General features: G+C 35.8%; 1 protein-coding gene across 1 annotated transcript in view; it reads right to left on the reverse strand.

Moving 5' to 3' along the window:
- Positions 1-19111, reverse strand: part of SCN1A (sodium voltage-gated channel alpha subunit 1) — a 202877-nt gene that overhangs the window by 117387 nt on the left and 66379 nt on the right. Inside the window, exons 3-4 of the mRNA XM_072612201.1 lie at positions 17348-17660; positions 829-962 (exon numbers count right to left, since the gene is read on the reverse strand). Coding sequence (XP_072468302.1) covers positions 829-962; positions 17348-17611 — 398 coding nt within the window. The 5' untranslated portion in view covers positions 17612-17660. The remainder of the gene's footprint in view (positions 1-828; positions 963-17347; positions 17661-19111) is intronic.

Consider the following 19111-nt stretch of genomic DNA (forward strand, 5'->3'; position numbering starts at 1 on the left):
GGCTCTTATTAACAAAAGCTTTAGAAGACCGAAATAGCTTAAAATTTCCCAAAGACCTTTGGGACACTGCATAAGAAAGTTTGCCAAGATCAAGGCAGACTTTATGCAATAATGATGAACATCCCACAAAGGTAGTACAGACAGCATAATCCTGCACAAAATTCGTGTTAGCAAACTCTGAAAAGCAATATGGTATAATATCCAGAGAGTCGGCCAGTGCTATAATCAGAAAGATCTGAGTTCAAGTTTTACCTCTGTAACTAGTCCCGATCAGACTATGAGCACTGTCATTTTACCCCCCAGTGCCTCAGGTAACCCCACACTATAGATTAAGACTGAAAATTACTGAGATATAGCTGCTCAATAGATTTTAGCCAAAGGGCTTTTCATCTCAGCAATTTCTAGAGCTAGAAGTTCATCTGGTTCAATTTTTATTTTACAGATGAGGAAACTGAGGACTGGAGAGGTTATATAACTTTTTCAAGTTCACATAGGTAATAAGTGACAAAGCTGGAATTTGGCCTATCACAGGTCCAAGTCCACAACAAACAAACAAAATCTTTTGGCTTAGAAGTCACAATTTCTGAACACACACATAATGTAAGTCTGTGAGGTCAGATGTCTAAGTAACTTCTAAAGATTCTATTTATTTCCATGGCATTTATGTGACTGACCAAATTTGAAATCTCCTGGTTCCTGGGAAGGCAAATAGTCTAATATATCAACTAACCCAAAAGGATGAGAATTTCTCCCAAACTTCATGAACTACAATTTAAAAAACACATTTACAAAGAGCAGAAGTCAGAAAGTGATATTGGAAATCAACACACTGAAAAAGGATATGAATGTACCAAAATCTTAATAGCTATTTTCCTAAGAGGATTGAAGGGAGTTAAAATGTACAGGGCAGAAGTGGCACTGAATCGGAAGATTGCCTTCCCTTTATTCAATACTATAAAAGTCTGTAAAGAAAGGAACACAACAGGAGAGTATCAAAGTATAAGCAGTTAAAAAATTAAATTGAACATCCTAAATTTGCCATCATAATTTATCTCCATTCTCTGCAAGATAAGCCAGTATAAAGTATGTGAAATTTCCATATGTACTATGAATATAATGCCATAACAACTTTAAACTTGTTAAAGAAATCTGGCAGCCCCACTTACCTGCTGCTTCCTTGTAGTACATCTATACTTGATATTGGAGGTAGTAGGTTTTTTTCTTTTATCCTATCCTAACACATAAATCTGGAGAGATCAAGCAAAGGGCTAGGATGGTAAATGTGTATGAAAGAGAAAGGAAATGTTCAAATATGTACAAGGGTTGGTAATTATTTTTTTTAAAAAAATCTTTCACATAAAATTTACTTTATATTGAGGTACCAAATTTCACCATTCCGATATTATAAGAAATAATTTCAAAGAATTTTCAATAGAAAAATAACTTTTTCTCCTGAGATAAATTCTACCATCAATGCTTATGAAATAAACATTATCTCAATGTGTTGCAGAATAAAACAGCAAAACCCACTCTTCAGTTGGATGGGTGCAATCCAATCATTGATTTCTGGAACCAGAATTCCCTGGAGAGTGTCGGATGTCCTGGAGTGCTGAGTTTTGTATTTGGATTTCTGAGTTAGCTGACAAAATTCTAATCCCATCTGACTCCCCATTTCATGCAGTGTTTATGCTGCAGAGAAGGAAAGCTTAAAGTCTTTAGGAATACATAAGGATAACCCAATACCACAAGTTGTGCTGGTCTACATGCATGTTCTGTGTGCTCTCAACCAAAGTGAATGAAATTGATTTTCACAAATTGTGCTTTATTTGGGCAATGAATCTTGAACAGATTAAAAACAAAGGTGATGTGTAGACCCAGAATTGTGTTCTTCCCACCTCCCCACCCTAATCTTCAGAACAAAGCCACTGAGGGGTGAAAAAAACCTTTGTCTCCATGTAGGACCTCTTTTAAGGAAGGCATGTAATAATGGATATTCATAGCATTTTGGAGTTGAAAGGAAGCTTAAAAACTGAATCATCAACAAGCATTTATTTAGCATGTATTATATATCTCAGTGCTGTGCTAAGCAATGGGAATACTCTCTTTGTTCTATTTATTTTATACAGCCTTCAAAAGTGTACCCCAGAGGTCATGGTTTGAGACAAGGAGGCTAAAATCTTTCTCTTCTAGCCTTTTAAAATGTATATTTATGTAAGGATTTTTTTTTAATGAGATAGTGTCTCTTTTGGACAGAGCTTATTGACTTTACACATTTCCTTCTTTTAATTCTTTTCAAGGGTTTTTTCTGGAAAGGGTTCAGCTCATTGATTTACTGTTTTTCTCTCTCTCTCTCTCTCTCTCTCTCTCTCTCTCTCTCTCTCTCTCTCTCTCTCTCTCTCTCTCTGTCTCTCTCTCTCTGTCTCTCTCTCATTTTCTAAATAAGGATAGAGGAATCACCCACAAACATTTACTGAGTGTCTCCTGGACAAATAATACAGGACTAAGTGCTATTTACTCAGTGAAGATAGACAAGGTCTAAATCCAGTCCTTTACCATATATTTCTTTCCCATTTTCTTTTTCAGGAATGAAATTGCAGAATATAAAAAAGCTTTAACAGATGCTATTTAGAGCAGAGGAAGTTTGACATTTGTGCATGACTGTAACCACAACTTATAATTGTGAGTATCCTTTCTCTTTTTTACCTTTTCATTCAGTACTCCTGTCTCCAAAATGTCTTTTGAGATCATTGTGCAGTAAGCGACATGAACAGACTTGTGCTGTTCAGTGTGATGACAATGCCTTTGCCCATGGGAGTTTGGGAACATAGACTCAGAAAAACAAAGCAAAACAGCAAAAAACCTGGTGTAGCCTAGACTTAGGGAAAACATACCAGGACTTCTAATCTTTTTTCAATTATTAGATCTGGCTCTCAGTGTTTCCCTTATTTAACAGTAAGTGTAGTAAAAAGCTTAATTCAGAATTATTGGGAGAAGGAAGGAGAGGGAAAAGAAAGGGAAAGTTAAGACAACTTTAATTACGGAGAAATCTGGAGAAACTGTTCAATTGTTCTCCAGTCATGTCAGACTCCCTGTGGCCCCATTTAATTTTTTTTTTTTCTGGCAAAGATATCGAAGGGTTTGCCATTTCCTTCTCTGGACAGATGAGGACTGAGGCAAACAGGATTAAGTGACTTTCCCAGGGTCACACAGTGAGGCAGTGTCTGAAGCTAGATTTGAACTCAGGAAACTGAGCCTTCCTGACTCTGGGAGAGGCACTCTATCCACTGTGCCACCTTGCTCCTCTAAGAAGACTATTATGGGACATAGAGATAATATGTACAAATACAAGGATGATTCACGATAACTGAAGGAGGGAAATACACTTACTAGCCACTGGGTTGATTTAGGGAAGGTTTCATGGAAGAAATGGCCTCTGAGCTAAATCTTGAAGGAAGACAAGGATTGGGATGGGGGAGATGAGGAGAGTACATTTCAGGCATGAGAATCAGGCTGAATGAATCCATGAAGTCAGGAAATGGAATATCCAGTTTAGAGAAAGAGTCCATTCTGGATAGAATACAGTATATGAAATGGTGTCATATGCAATAAGGCTTGAAAGAAAGGTTAGAGCAAGATTGGAAAGATTGTTAAAGGCTGGGTTGAGGTGTTTGCCTTTAACACTAGAGGCACAAGGGAACCACTGAAAGTTTTAGAGCAAGGGGATGACGTGATCAGACTGCCTCAGGAAGACTATTTTTGGTGGCTTTGAGGAGAATGGATCAGAGAGGGGAGAAATTAGACTCTATTTATGGTACACTAAATTCTCAGATCAGGAAGGGAGCCCAGTATAGCAGAAAGAGCACTGTTTCTGAATTCAAGTTCAAACCTCACTTGTGAAGTTTACTATTTACCTGACTTAAGCAAAATAATTTACCCTCCTTGGGCTTGTTATCAAATGGGAAGCTGTTAGAACCATCCAAATTACTAGAATTGGCCATGAATTTGTTTTTTGTAATTGAATAATCAATGTGTTTTAATGTTAGACTCATTTTCCTTAGGCTCACTGAAATCATCTTTAGGATGACTCTGGTAGCAGACATGATGACCAGGTTTATTTTCTTTCAGCAAGTTTCTGTGTTTTGAGAGGTTTTTTTCTTCTGTGCAGTTTAAAGAGCAGGCATATTTCCTAAGTCAACATCTATTTACAATACTTCAAAATGGTTATGGGCCATTGTTACAGGCAATCAGAGGGCAACAGTTTTATCTGTGATAATGCTTCAGCTTATCTCTTGAGATCTCAAGGGTATTGTGGGATTTGCTTTTATAGCACAGGGATGTGTTATCTGTTAGTTTATAAAGGATGTGAAATAATTTCCATAAGTGACTTTGGCTACTTGATGATGTCTTTGTAAATATTCAGATGTTAGCAGTTTTTGCAGCCTGCTGTACTATGTTGCACAATTTCTGTCCTTTCCTTGCAAATCTGAATTGATCAATGTCTGTGTATTTTAACAAGAACTTTTACAGAACTTTTACAATTTCTGGAAGCGATGACCTTATCTTTTATAATTATGACTATCGATAGGATTATTTCTTGTAATAGGGATAGGAGTAGTAGTAGGCAGGGAAGTAGCCTATTAACAGGCTACAACATAAGAGAAAGGGAATAGTTTATAAGGTAAGATGTTAGAGGAAGTAGAAGATACAAGTAGAGGAATTAGTCTTGGCAAGGAGATGAATGAAGCAGGAAAGAGTAGGTGAGGATGTGGAAAAGTTTTATGGTTTGAGTGGTGGAGACGAACCTATCCTGGTGGATGGCTTTGATTTACTTGGTAAAAGAATGCGTAAGGTCATCTCCTGAGAGAAGAGGTGAAGTTAGGGAGAGAGGTCTGAGTTAGGAGCATGAGTACACAAAAAAAGAAGGTCTGTAACAGCTCCTACCTTACCTACTTCACTGCATGACTGTGAGGCAAATGATTTCTCAGTCTTATAGTATCATACAAATGCAATTTGCAAAGTTCTATCCCAGTAATTATAATGTTGTTTAAGGAGTTATTTTGTCTCTTTGTAGTAGTGCCCACAAAATGTTCCCTTTACCGTATAGCCACCTAATTTTCAAAATCTTGCATCAATGGAATTTATGTCAGAGAATTCCTAAAATGTTAGGTACAATCACACTTAAAATTTTGTAACACATAATCCTTTTTTGGGAGAAGGAGCAGAGTTAGGTGGTGTAGTGGATAGAGCAGTGAGCTTGGAATTAAGAAAACTCATCTTCATGAGGTCAAATTTGGTGTTAGACACTAGCTGTATCACCCTGGGAAAGTCACTTAACCCTGTATGCCTCAGTTACTCACCTGTAAAATGAGCTGGAGAAGGAAATGGCAAAATGGTTCCAGTATCTTTGCAAAGCAAATCCCAAATAGGGTCATGAAGAGTCAGACATGACTGAACTGACTCAACAACAAAAATCCATTTTTTTTCTTTTTTTTCATCAATTCTGCTAATCCTTGGTGCTATGTTCACACAGTCAGAAACCCAAAACTCAATTTACAAATGGTAAGAATTGCTAAGAGGTTACTTGCCTCTGGATCTGCTCCTGGGAAATTCTAAGCATTGATTTCTTCCAATGAGAGTGGTGGAGGTAATAAGAAGATAAAATGAAGGGGAAATTACATAGAGATTTCACATACTGCTTAAGGTTTTTCAGACTCTCCATTTTGTTAGCAAGGAAAAATTCACACTAGAAAAGATTAAGACCCTCGTTAACTCTAGTGATAGAAAAGACTCCAAAGGACTCCTGGTGCAACACCTTCACTTTATAGATAAATTCAAGGCAGGTTCCTTGGTTATAGATGAAGTCCAAGGAAGTTAAACTGTGATTGTGGTCACACAAGTAGTAAGCTTTAGAAGTGAGAGTTGATCTCAGAACCTCTGAGAGTTTTTTCTGCAGTACTGGCTTGCTTTCCTGAGCTAAGATTTAACTGCACTGTAAACAGAGAGAGAGGTTAAGTTGAGTAAACTCTGGATTTGTGGGCTAGAAGTCCTCAGTTCAAATTCTTCCTCTGCAACTTATCTGGACAAACTGCTTCATCTTCTTAGGACCTTAGTTTCTTCTTCCATAAAATGAGACCATTGCAACATTAGATGGTCTTGAAAGTCCCTTTTAGCTTTAAGCATATGATAAAACACCAATACAGAGGTATCTAGTTCTAAATCTGATACATGAAATTCAGACTTAAAGAACAGATCAATTTGTGTCATTATTCAAATTACTGAATTAACTGCAGTATTTCAGATTGCAAGGTTCTATAGTATCTTTGAAATATAATTAGATTTACAAAAATTTTACATAAAAACATTTCAAAGCTATATATCAGATAAAGCAATGTGGCCAAAATCACAGATGAAAAAACATAGAAGTACAACAACTTTCTACTAGAAATGTGTACCTATTTAAAACCCAACCTTACTTCTGTTGTCATTCCTTTTAACCTGCTGGTAATATTCCGAGGTCTGGTAGATACCTCTTGGGGCATGATGCCACAGGGAAGGGCTCAAACCAAAAAGAAAGGTCAACAGTAATATAGTCTGTTTTTATGATGGACAGACACAAAGAAGACATTTTTTATACCTTGTGTTACTTTGTATGTGCAGATTTAAGTAAGTAGGATCCAAGGTGTAGGGAGACTCAATGGTTCTAGACCAAAGCAACTGTCAATAAAATAATGTAATGGACAAATTAAATAAAATGCCTGAAATTAAGAAAAGAATAGATTATGTTTGGAGGTAAATTATTGTATGTAGCAATGGCTTTCTCCTCTCCAACCAAATTTCCTAATAGATCACAGATGCACAGTTTCCTCTTTCCACTGAATTACACCATTCATAATTATATTATCTTTTAAAGTGGGATGTCCATTGTGTGTGTAGGGGTCCCATTTAAAAGATGTGTGGTTCAAATATTTCCTCAATTTATCAATAAGTATTCTTTAATGGTCCCCAACTTCTCCCAGAAATAAGAAACTGGTCTTCTACTACCAAATCCTGTCGGTATTGTTATGTGACTATGATTCCTAGAACACTATAATCTCTATAAAATTTAAAATAAATGTGATATAAAAAGCAGTGGAGAAGTGTGTGGTAGATGTTAACATGTGCAGTGCAAAGCAAAAAAAAGAACTTCCAAGAAAATCTGAGTAAAGGATTTTTAGGGACAGCTAGGTGGTGTAGTGATTAGAGTGCTGGGTCTGGAGTCAGGGAGACTTGGGTTCAAATCCAGCTTCAAACACTTACTAATTGTGTGACCCTTAGCAAGTGACCTAACCTCAGTTTCCTTGACAACATGGGGAGAATAATAGCACCTACGTAGCAGGGGTTGTTGTGAGGATCAAATGAGATAATATTTGTAAAGTGATTAGCACAATGCCTGATACATTAGGTGTTTGATAAATGCTTGTTTTACTGGAGAAATCTATGAGCAATGATTAGTGGACAGTTTCAGTGCTGCCATCCTGGTGATTCCAGGAGAAAGTGAGAAGGCATCCAGGGCAGAAGATAGACCTTCTGTGGCAAGCTTGTGGAAGACAAAGACATGAGGTGCACAGGATGAGCAAGAATGTATGGGTTTAAACTGTCATTTTTGGAGGAACTATCCAAATTAAGGAGATCATCAATCCATTTGTATATTTTGAATATTGATAATTATGTCAGAAGACAGAATCAAAGGATTTCTAATATCAAGGTTTTCATTTTGTTTTGTTTTGTTTTATTTAACTAGAACTTTCCCCTATATCTATTTAGCTTCTCAATAAGTCAAAAAATGAGATCAGATCACTATCCTGCATCATATATTTAAAGCTGGAAGGAGACTAAAGCCATCTAGTCAATGCTCCTCATTTTACAGATGAGGAAACGGAGGCCTCAAGTGGCTGGACCAAGGAAGGAAGGAAATATGCATTTATTAAATATCTACTATAGGCTAGGCACTTTGCAAATATTATTTCGTTTGTTTTCATAAGAACCCTGGGGATAAATGCTATTATTATCCCCATTTTACAGCTGAGGAAACTTAGGCAGACAGAAGTGAAATGACTTGTCCAGGGTCACCCAGTTAGTAAGTGTCTAAAGTCAGATTTGAATTCAGGTCTTCCTGATTCCAGGCCTTACTGCTCTATTCACGTTGCCATCTAGTTAGATGACAAGAGTCAATGTTTAAATTTAAGTCCTCAATTTAAGTCTGATGCTCTATCTATGGTATTATACTTTTTATTCTGGTAGGATTTATTTCTTACAAAACTATTTTTCTTCATTTCTATATTTATTCTTTTTAAAACTAGGTTACCACTTAGTAGTTTTTTTCTTTTTCTATGTTTTCAGAATATGATTGGGTTGTGATTTTTTTTTTCCAGGATCCTTTCTGCATTGGAAAGAGTAATTTTTTAGATTTTATAGTTTCTAGGATGATTGGCTCCCTTTTCTAAATATAGGCATTACCTTAACCACTTATATAAGAGGTATGTTCTTTTGAATTACTATTTTAGACATTGGTTTAAATCTCCTATTTCACCTAAATTATTTTTTGCTAAGGAGGAAAAATGCTTCAACCGCTGTACTTGTGTACCTTCTGCTGGTGGTAGTACGGAATTACTATCAAAGCCAGGTCAAAAGAGAGGAAAATGTGCAACGATCTAAAAATTGGACATTCATTTTTGTTTAATTAAAATCAGGGCCTCAATTCAAGGAGTAAGATAAAGTATTGTATTGTGTATTGAATATGCCAGAAGATAAAGTAGTGGAATCTTTCTATTTTTATTCTATTGGAATTTCTTTAATGTTTTGTTCTTTTGGAAGTGTCCAGTCATTCAAAGTGCAAAAGAACCTTAGGAAGGAAAGGATCCATCCCACTAAAAAGGTATCATCCAATACATTGATATCATTAGAATAGTCTGAGTATTGAAATTTGTCCACAGACTTCCTAAGGTGTTCTGATTCTTTCAGTACCTTACTCCTTTGCCATATACTCTGCAACTCAATAACACATCTTCTCACAAGATACTCCAGACTTCATGCATTTTTCACTGACTCTTCCCTCTGCTCGGAATTCTCCCCCTCCTCATCTCTGCCTCCTTAACTCCTTGACTTCCTTCAAGTCTCATCTAAAATCTCACCTTCCACAAGACTTTCCCAATCCTCATTAATGCCTGCCTGTAGTGAGTGCTTAATAAATGCTTAGTGACTAAAGAACTGAATCTTCTAAAGGGGAGTCAGGATCCTTTCATTTGACAAGGTCATCTCACATTTTGGAGATAAACTCCAACCTGTTCATGACCTAAATATAAAAGGTTAAACCATAAATAAATTTGAGAAACATGAAAAATATTATCTATTAGATCTATGGAGAGGGGAAAGATTTATGACTAAACAAGGGATAACAAGGATCACAGAAGACAAATTGAACAATTTTGATCACATAAAATTCAAAAGTTTTTGCACAAGCAAATTCAATAAAGCTAAGATTAGAGAGAAAACAATTAGGAAAAAGGTTTGTCTCAAAATTTCTCAAACATCTCATTTCCAAGAAACATAAAGAATTGATTCAAATTTATAACAACAAAAGCCATTCCCCAACTGATTAATAGTTAATGTACATGAATAGTCCATTCACTAGCAAAGTAATGAGTTATTTATAGTCATATTGAAAGATGATCCATATAACTAACAAAGAAATACAAATTAAAGTAATTCAGAGGTTTTACTTCATACACATAAGAACGGCAAAAATGCTAAAAAAAATGGGAGGGGGAAGATAAATGTTGGAGAAAAACAGGCATACTGATGCACTGTTGGCAGACCTGTGAATAGGTATAACCTATTTAGAAATCAATTTGGAATTACACCCAAAAAATTACTCAACAGTGCATATTCTTTGCTCTAGCTATATCACCAATAGATCTATAGCCAAAAGACAATGAATAGGAAAAAAAGGTCCTTTATGTATAAACATATTTATAGCAGCTCTTTTTGTGGTGGCAAAAAACTGCAAGCTAAAAGAGTTCCTATCCATTTAGCAATGACTAAATAAGTTGTGGTATATCAATGTGATGGAATACTCTTGTGCTGTAACAAATGAGAAAATGGATGATTTCAAAAAAGGCATGTATACTCATTCAGAGTGAAGTAAATAGGATTAGAACAATTTATATTCTAACATTAATATTATGAAAATGAACGATTATAAACTGATGAAGAATGAAATGAGCAAACCAGGAGAACAATTTATATAACAACATTGCCAATTTTTGAAAGTTATAAAAAGTGTGATCAATATAATGACCATCCAGAACTCCTGAGCATCAATGATAAAATATTCTATTTCCTGACAGAGAGATGATAGATGTAAGGTTCAGAGTAAGACAGAAGGTAGTGATCACCTTATCTTTTGCTTAAACTTCAGGAAACACATGTGTTACTTGTTTAACATGAAAATATCTTGTGGTGACCCAAACTGGATTATGACATTTGAATAAACTCTAATGAAATATAGCATAGTCTGGGCTACCTGGTATTACCTCCCAAAGAGCCCATTTTCATATGGGATGTTACTAAGACGTTTCAGCCAAGGATATATATTGATTTCTCCAAACTTTTTTTATTTTTCTCCTTCTCAAAATCCCTAGGAGGTGTCCTACTTCTCAAAAATTACTAGAAAGTCTCTTAATTCCATTTCACATTTCTACTGCAATATCATAGCTTTGGGCCAGTTGTTTATAACACAGAACTTGCCAGACACTCATGTTTCTAATTGTGGATTTTCATTTACTTTAATTTAATTTAAGGAATTTGTTGATGGAAAGTTTTTTACTTCCCATTTACTTTTATTTAGATCATTATGTCTCTAGACTCCCTAAAGTGAAAGATCAGGCTGAAAAGGTAAAATGTATTACTCAGGCTGTCCTGAAGTTGATTGTTGGAGAAGACTGACTAGAGACTTCCTAAGGTTCTCGTTTATGAGAATATTCATTCCATGTTCAACAACAGGAGTCTATCCTACTGAATACTCATGAAGTGAAGTCTCAACTCTTGCCTTGACCCTTTGCATCCAGATATATGGGAGCAAATGAAAGATAAAGATAGCCATATTCTGGATATTGCACTATCTACAATCATTTGTTATTTAATTTTAGTCTTTTCTAGGAATCATGAAGCTCTGCCAAAGAATGATCTTGAACTATAAGAGAGGCTACAGGAACTATGTTATACAAGAGTCAGGGTGCTCATAGGCAAATATGATATCACCACATTAATGGCAAAAGTGATTCTCCAAGGGTGACCTGACAGCAGCAGAAAATTTACAAGCATCTCTTTGAGTCATTTTGACATTGGTTTCTCAGACACACTCCTTAAAGGCTCACCAGAGCCACAAAGGGAAACAATCAATAATTGTCTTCACTTTTGCAGTGGAATCACCTGATACTCCTGCCCTCTTCCTCCACTAGCATAATATAGAAATACCCTGGCAAAAGGCTACTCCTTGTTTTTAAAAAGTGTTTTAATAAAGGGTATTTTAATCCCTAATCTCTAGGAACATTGTATCACAATGTTAAGAATTTTATTCTTTTGGAATTCCCCATAATTGTAGAATTTTAAGGATTAGATTTTCTTCCTTAGAATTTTCTGTGGTAATAAGATTACTTAGTCATCTGACCAACAAGAGGAAGAAGTAGGCACTTTCTTTGATCCCTGTGACCTCTCAAACATCTCTAAAATGAGAATTAGGCATGAGATTAAACATGTTTCATTTTCCCAACAGTCTAGGAAAAGCAAGAACCCTACTGCCTAACAAGGTCAAAAAAAAAAAAAAAAAAAAAAAAAAAAGAACTGTCATTGGAAGATATGAAAACCAGCTCGTTTCTTGCTTGTCTGATCCCGGATGTAGCCCCTTGCTCTATTCTTTTCCTGCTTTATTAAATAATTTCCTCAAGGGAAGAATAAAAAAAAATACAAGAAGCTATTGAAATCCTACTGAGAATGAAAAAAAAATAGAACTACAAGATGCAGCCTGGCAGAATTGCTATTTCTTTGAATTCACTTTAAAAAGCCTGTCTAGTTATGCTGTTTTCCCTCTACCTACTGTTAAATGTGAAATGTGCACCTTTGTAAATTTGTAAATATAAACATGTTTATATAAAACAGTATGGAAAATCATTTACCCTACAACAAAGAGAATAATAAAATTTACTATGTATGGGAAATTTTCTAAAATATTATAACAACCATTTTTTAAAAAACATAGACTTCAGGCATCTCATTTTCTTTCCTATAAAATGACATATTACTAAAATCAATTTCCTTTTGTGGAATTAATGCTTCATCTATAATTTCCAGAAGCATAACAAACAGAGAAGCAGGTAAAAAAATTCACTGAAAATCAAAAGTAACAAAATTAAATTTTCAATCACAGGAGAGTTATGAAAATATTACCACTAGAAAAAATATTTTCACTCACTAAAATGTGCCCTTCTGTTTAACGTAAAAGAAAATGTAGTTCAACACTAAGTTCTGAATATCACTGGATTAATCACAATGGGGCATAGAATCCTTTTTTTGGTGTTACTGCCTTCTGGCCCTTATTTTATCTTACTGTTCTTACTTTGTGTTTATCAGATCCTAAACTCTTTGTGGATCATGTAGGTTTCCATGTTTTCCTTCTGGGAAGAATGTGCATGAGATTATAAAAATGGGTAAGGGTCCCACATGTACAAAAATATTTATAGCAGCACTCTTTGTGGTGGCCAAAAACTGGAAATCAAGGGGATGCCCATCAACTGGGAAATGGCTGAACAAGTTGTGGTAAATGAACATAATGGAATACTATGGTGCTATAAGAAATGATGAACAGGAAGACTTCAGAGAGGCCTGGAAGGATTTATATCATCTGATGCTGAGCGAAAGGAGCAGAACCAGGAGAACTTTGTACACAGAAGCACCCACAGTTTGTGAGGAATTTTTATGGTAGACTTAGTCCTTCATAGCAAAGCAAGGACCAAAAAAATTCTCAATGGACTTTTGAGGCAAAATACCTTCCACAACCAGAGAAAGAACTATGGAATTGGATCTCAGAATGAAGCAGACCATTTACTTTTGTATTATGTTTTGTTTGTTTTGTTTTGTTTTATGGTTTCTCCCATTCATTTTAATTCCTCTATTCCAGCATAACTAAGGTGAAAATGTATTTAATAGGAACATACGTGTAGAACATATATAAGAAGGCACGCCATCTCGGAGAGGGAGTGAGGAGGGAGGAGGGAAAGAGGGGGAGGGAGAGGAAAAATCTAAGATATATGGAAGTGATTGTACAACACTGAAAAATAAAATAGTTTTAAAAAAAAAGAATGTGCATGAGAAAATCTCTATCAAGCACAGTCACCATTATAGGCTCACTGAAGATGGCTTAAACCATTTTAATGATGGTAATGATATTTTTTTGGGGGGGTGCAGAGCATGAAACTTACATAATTTGCAAAAGTTAAAAAGATACAGGTACATGTTATATACTGGCAATATCAACCTATTTGTAAACTCACTGAAACTGATTGTGGAACATCACAAATACTCCAGTGTGATTTGTGTTGAGGCCATCCCTTTAAATTCCTCAGCTACAAAGTATACTTTATTCTCAGATGATATATGTTGAATTCTGCAATGGTGTTAAGGATATAGTTACTTTTTCTCACTCAGAATATTATCAGGAATAAGCCCTAACCCAATGTGATGACGTCAATGGCACATTATTCATTTTAGCACTGTAGTCTTGGAGAAAGCAACACAGCATCCCTGACACTTATATAGAACTGCATCCTTTTGGTCCCAGTTCTGCTTCCTTCACTCTGAATAAGATTGTCCCTGATGTCAGCACTAGCTGGGAACATCAGAATCAGTGCCATTTTCATTGGTCCTCAACTCCACCATTCACCCTTCAGATAAAAAGGGGATGAAAAACCTGAAGGACAATCTGTCCCTATTGCTTGGTTTAAATAAAAAGCATGCAGTCAATTTCAAATACCCATCACTGAAAAGACATTACTCATCAAAATATAAAATGCAATTAACTTTTAAAGATTAAAATACTGTCAAGATTCCAATTTTAAAGAGAAAAAAATAACTTGAGCATTTAAGGTAGTTTTTTGTTCTTTGTAATGAAATAACTTCATTTGTAAAACAGTCCAAGGTGATGTAGAGATTGGCAAATAAAAAGTTCAAGGAATCTATCACAAGTAAAAATGTTGTAGGAAGAGAATGCAAGTGTTAACTCTATTTAGTGGCATAACATAAACTTACCTACATAAAGCATTCTTGCACTTTAGATGAGCTTTGTATATCACTCTAGTTACATAAGGATTTTAAAATGCAAAGTATTACATCAATGCCACAATTACATATTTCTAAACATATTTCCTCTATTATTTTGACCAACTACTTTCCTGGCTTTTTATTAATTGTTCATAAAGTGTGTATCTATAGACAAAACTAGAGGAAATTAAAGAAATGATGCTAATCTAATGTAGAAACAATTCCAGCACCAAAATCAGGCTGAATAGCCAAATGATTTTACAATTCTTATTTCAAACATCTTAGAAAGGCTGAGACTTTCTTCAGGGATTTTAAGTCTGTCTACTGCCATATCCATCATCAATGGGTATTCCCTCTCAATACAGCAACACAGATCCACCTGAAAAAGTTCCTTAAAAGGAATATTTCCTGGAGTGAATTTAGTTTCTAAATTATCCACAAGAATGAATTTGTTCCTTCCTAAATGTTAATTTGTTGTTATATAATCTTGGGAACAGTACATAGGCTGAATGCCAATTTTCTTCTGCAGTTTTGAGCAATGGCAGTTCTAATTTTTTTTTTTTAGCTAATTGAGGCAAGTCATGTAGCAAAAGGGAGGAATAAATGGTGAATATACTGAGTGCTCCACTGGTATTCATTACATGGTAAGAAAATACAAGGAAGTCTTCCAGCCTATTGGGTGTCATTCCTGACAGGGGTTTATAGAAAGATATGGACAATGGTTACACAGGAAAGGCAGTCATGGATGGATTTCATGCCCTATTATTGGAGAGACTGTCTACACAAATGACAGAGATACAGTGAAATATTGGAATTCTGGAGATTCCAAGCTTGTTTGTAGTGAAAAGTGAAGGGATAATGTTTGCCCTGCTATATTGGTGTGAAATAGGGATTCTTGAATAGCAGCAGAGGGCTGGAAAGAAAGGAAGGGTGTCACAGATCTCAAAGACATTTAATATACTTTCATTGCAAAACACACTGCACAAAGTAAACAGCTGGTTTCTGGAAATACATAGAGTATGTGTCTTAAATCTTTAGATTCACATTTAAATAAATACAAATTTAATAAAATTCAATCATTCAGAATTTAATTATTTAATTATGAGTTCTAACTACTCCTATGACCTAAATACCCATGCAACTCTACTTAGATTAATTTGGACTTTGTCTTTTTAGAGGTCACATTAACTTTTCTGCCAAAAAATTGATTTTAATGGTAAAATTGGTTATCCATATTAATGACTAAAAGAACAGAGTTATAAAATTGATAAGCTCTAAACTACCATGACTTGATGGCAAAGTAACAGACTACAAACATGCAAATAGAGAAATGAAAAACTATAGACAATGATTATCCCTTCACTTGATGTAAAATCTTCAAGGCAAAAAATCTACTTGATTTAAACTACTGTTTAGTCCTGATTCTATATTTATATTCTGTAAAGTTGTCAATTGCATGTGAGTGAAACATTAGCTCTGAAGTTCCTGAGGTATTACTAGAGTCATAATGATCTCTAAGGATTCTGGACCAAAGAAAACAAAGGAGCTCAACTGGCAGGAGTTTACTCAACGCACAACATGGGCTGGGAGTGGGGGAGGGCTTGCGTAAAACAAGGCTCTTCAAGGTTTTTCAGTCATTTTATGGCATGAGTGAACTACAACCAAAAAACTTCATTTGCTTTATTACCATCTCTCTTGTACTTATAACTTATAATTGTTTACTCTTTCCTATGCTGTATGAAAGACCATAAAAATAAATAAATTTACTAGGACTATGTATGATTGAGAAGCAGTAGAGTACAGGGATAGCTTTTGAGTCAGAAGAAAAAGTCTGTGTTCAGGTCCTTCTTCTGACATGTGCCAGCTATGTGACCCTGAGCAAGTCACTTAAATTCTCAGTGCTCTAAGCTATTCTAAGACTATGTGTTGTGAAAGGCCTGCTCATCTCTGTTGGAGAAAGAGTTTATTTATTGGAAACTATTTACACCAATGAAATCACAGGTCTAAACAAACAAAAAAGCAAAAACTTAGTTTGACTAACCAATTTACTTAGTTAATAGAAAAAGACTATAGCCATCTTTTGATTTCATCTCCAGATACTTCATTTGAATATATTATGGTTTATTATATGATTGAGTGATGTGTTTCGTAGATAGGTATGAGTTCTGTCAAGTAAAATAAGGCTTCTCTGGGAAAAAGAAGGAAATATTCTAATCTGTGGATTAAACAAGTGCTTATATTAGATAAATATAGTGTAACCTCATATCCTACTTCAGGGTCTCATTGTCATTATGGTTGGGGGTGATACTGAGTTCTCAAGGGCTTTTCAAATGAGGTGCAAGTTTCTGGCAGTCCTACCAAGCTAGGAAAGCTTCATTGTGGGTCTTGTGGGTACACTGTCATCTGAAAATCAGTCAAGCTCAATTTCGGAGGATCAGCACTCAATGTGGAACCAGCACATCATCACTGTTTTTTAGCCATAGAAACTCATCAGACTATTCACTAAAGTGAGAAGGGAATGCAACCTGTATTAGTAGAGAAGCTACCCATGTGAATGAAAGCATGGATCCCTTGAAGTAATATGATTACTATGAAGAACACTTTAGGTCTCAGGTCAAGAACTAAATAACACTAACATTTATGAAAAATACTTATAATCTGCAATGATTTCAACATTTGTGCACATAGAAAATATATCAGATAACCAGAGAGGAACTAAACTGTTGGGAGAATTCCTAATATGTTAAGTTGCCTGCTGTTTGAGACAGCCACATTTTTATGTATTTATTTTATATATCCATCATAATGCATTTTGGAGAGTTCCATATTTCACTATAAATCCTATCCACTGTTAATCAATATGTCAACATGTGTCATTTCTTAAGCAGCAACATACTATAGTTCTCATGACAATAACGCATGTGTTGTGGCTGTAACAATCCTAAGTATGCAACGTGCTAAAAATCTCAGAATAAGCCTGGTCAAGAACACTCACTTTTTTATTGATATAGTATGGGTCCAGGTCCTCCAAGGGCTCAGATACCATTCCGGGTGGAATGTCTCCATAAATAAATGGAAGGGACTTTCCAGCTTCCAAGTCACTGTTTGGTTTAGGGCCATTTTCATCGTCATCTTTCTTGTCTGGTTTTGGATTCTTGGCTTTCTCTTCTGCAATGCGTTGTTCAATAGCTGCAAGAGATTCTCTGGTGAAGTAGTTGAAGCTGTCAGGTCCCGGTGGTACAAGCACTGTTTGCTCCATCTTGTCATCCTGCACATTTTAATTACCATTTATTCTGCATAGGAAAGTGCTGAGAGAAACAAGAAAACAAGTCTTTAGAATGACAGTTATGAAAAGTAGCAATGGTAGTAAGTATACAGGCCTGATGTTATCAGCTATAGATAATGGGGCAGCTAAGTGGTGTACTAGTCTTGGAATTAGGAACTCGAGTTTAAATCTAGCCTCAGACACTTACCCACTGTATAATCCTGACCAAGTCACTCATATACTATGTATAGCCTCAGTTTCCTCAACTGCAAAATGGGGATAATAATAGCACCTGCCTCCTAGGGAGATGGTGAGGAATTAAATGAGATAACATTTATAAAGCCCTTAACATAGTGCCTGGCACATAGAAAGAACTTAATACATGCTTCTTTCCTTTCCCTTCCCTGCTATAGATAGGGAAGGGAAGGGAAAGGATTCCACAGGATTCAATTGTTGCTGATGATATTTTTAAAAAATTAACTTTAAGTGTCTGAAGCCAAACTTGGCTTTAGGGTCTGGAATCTAAATTCTCATCACTGAGTAGATGTAAGTGAATCTAGTTTATTCTTGACACATAACTTTCGAGGCTAAATTTTAATAGGTTGTGATTTTTATCAGACCATAATTTTTCTGGATTCAGGAGATGGCCTCAAACAAAGAAGAGAAACTAATTATAGTTTCAACTGAAATAAATGAGGCTAAATTTAGTTGCAAAAAAATGACTGCTTATGTGTTGTATGACACGCTCTTTTTGTCTTTGCAACCCACCTAAAAGAGGAAAATGGGCTTATGTAGAGACAAATCAAATCAGTCAGCCGAGAAAAAGTGGGAGAAGATAAAATCTGCATCTCGAGCTGGCTTGTCAGAATGCCTGTAGCCAGCAGGCCTTGGTGGGGCATGCCTGTAGGCCCCACCCCTGCAGAGCCTGGTTCATTACTTTAGTTGGAGAATTCTGAGCAATAGCAAAGCTAAGGGGACCTCATTAAGTCTGGTACCAACATGGTGAGCCTTCAGGACAGAAGGACCAAAAGAGGGTGAACTGGCCCAGGTCAGAAATAGAGCATGTCAAAGATTCCTTCTTGATCAGAGTAGACCAGGTCCATGAATGTCCATTGCTTGGTGAGCTAGGGAAGCCTAGATTTGAAAAAAAATGTCCACACTCTAACTGGTAGGTGGGGTTTAGCATAGTCAGCCTTTACCACTGCTTTTATCTCCACAGCTGGACTGACCATGACCTCATCAACACTGAATGTTGAGATGGTATTTAAAACAGCAGCTCACATTTCTACAGTATTTTAAGGTTTACTAAGTGTCTTCCTCACAAGTTATGAAGTGGATCATACATGAATTATTATCCTAATTTTTACAGATTAGGAAACTGAGTCTCAGGAAAGTTAAGTCACTTGCCTAAGGTTACAATTCTGTAATGCAGGTAGCCCAAGTATTATTAGCTCCATTCGACAGATGTGGGAAGTGCAGCTCAAAAAGTTGGCA

The sequence above is a fragment of the Notamacropus eugenii genome, chromosome 5 (genome assembly GCF_028372415.1).
Source record: "Notamacropus eugenii isolate mMacEug1 chromosome 5, mMacEug1.pri_v2, whole genome shotgun sequence".
Lineage (NCBI taxonomy): Eukaryota > Metazoa > Chordata > Mammalia > Diprotodontia > Macropodidae > Notamacropus > Notamacropus eugenii.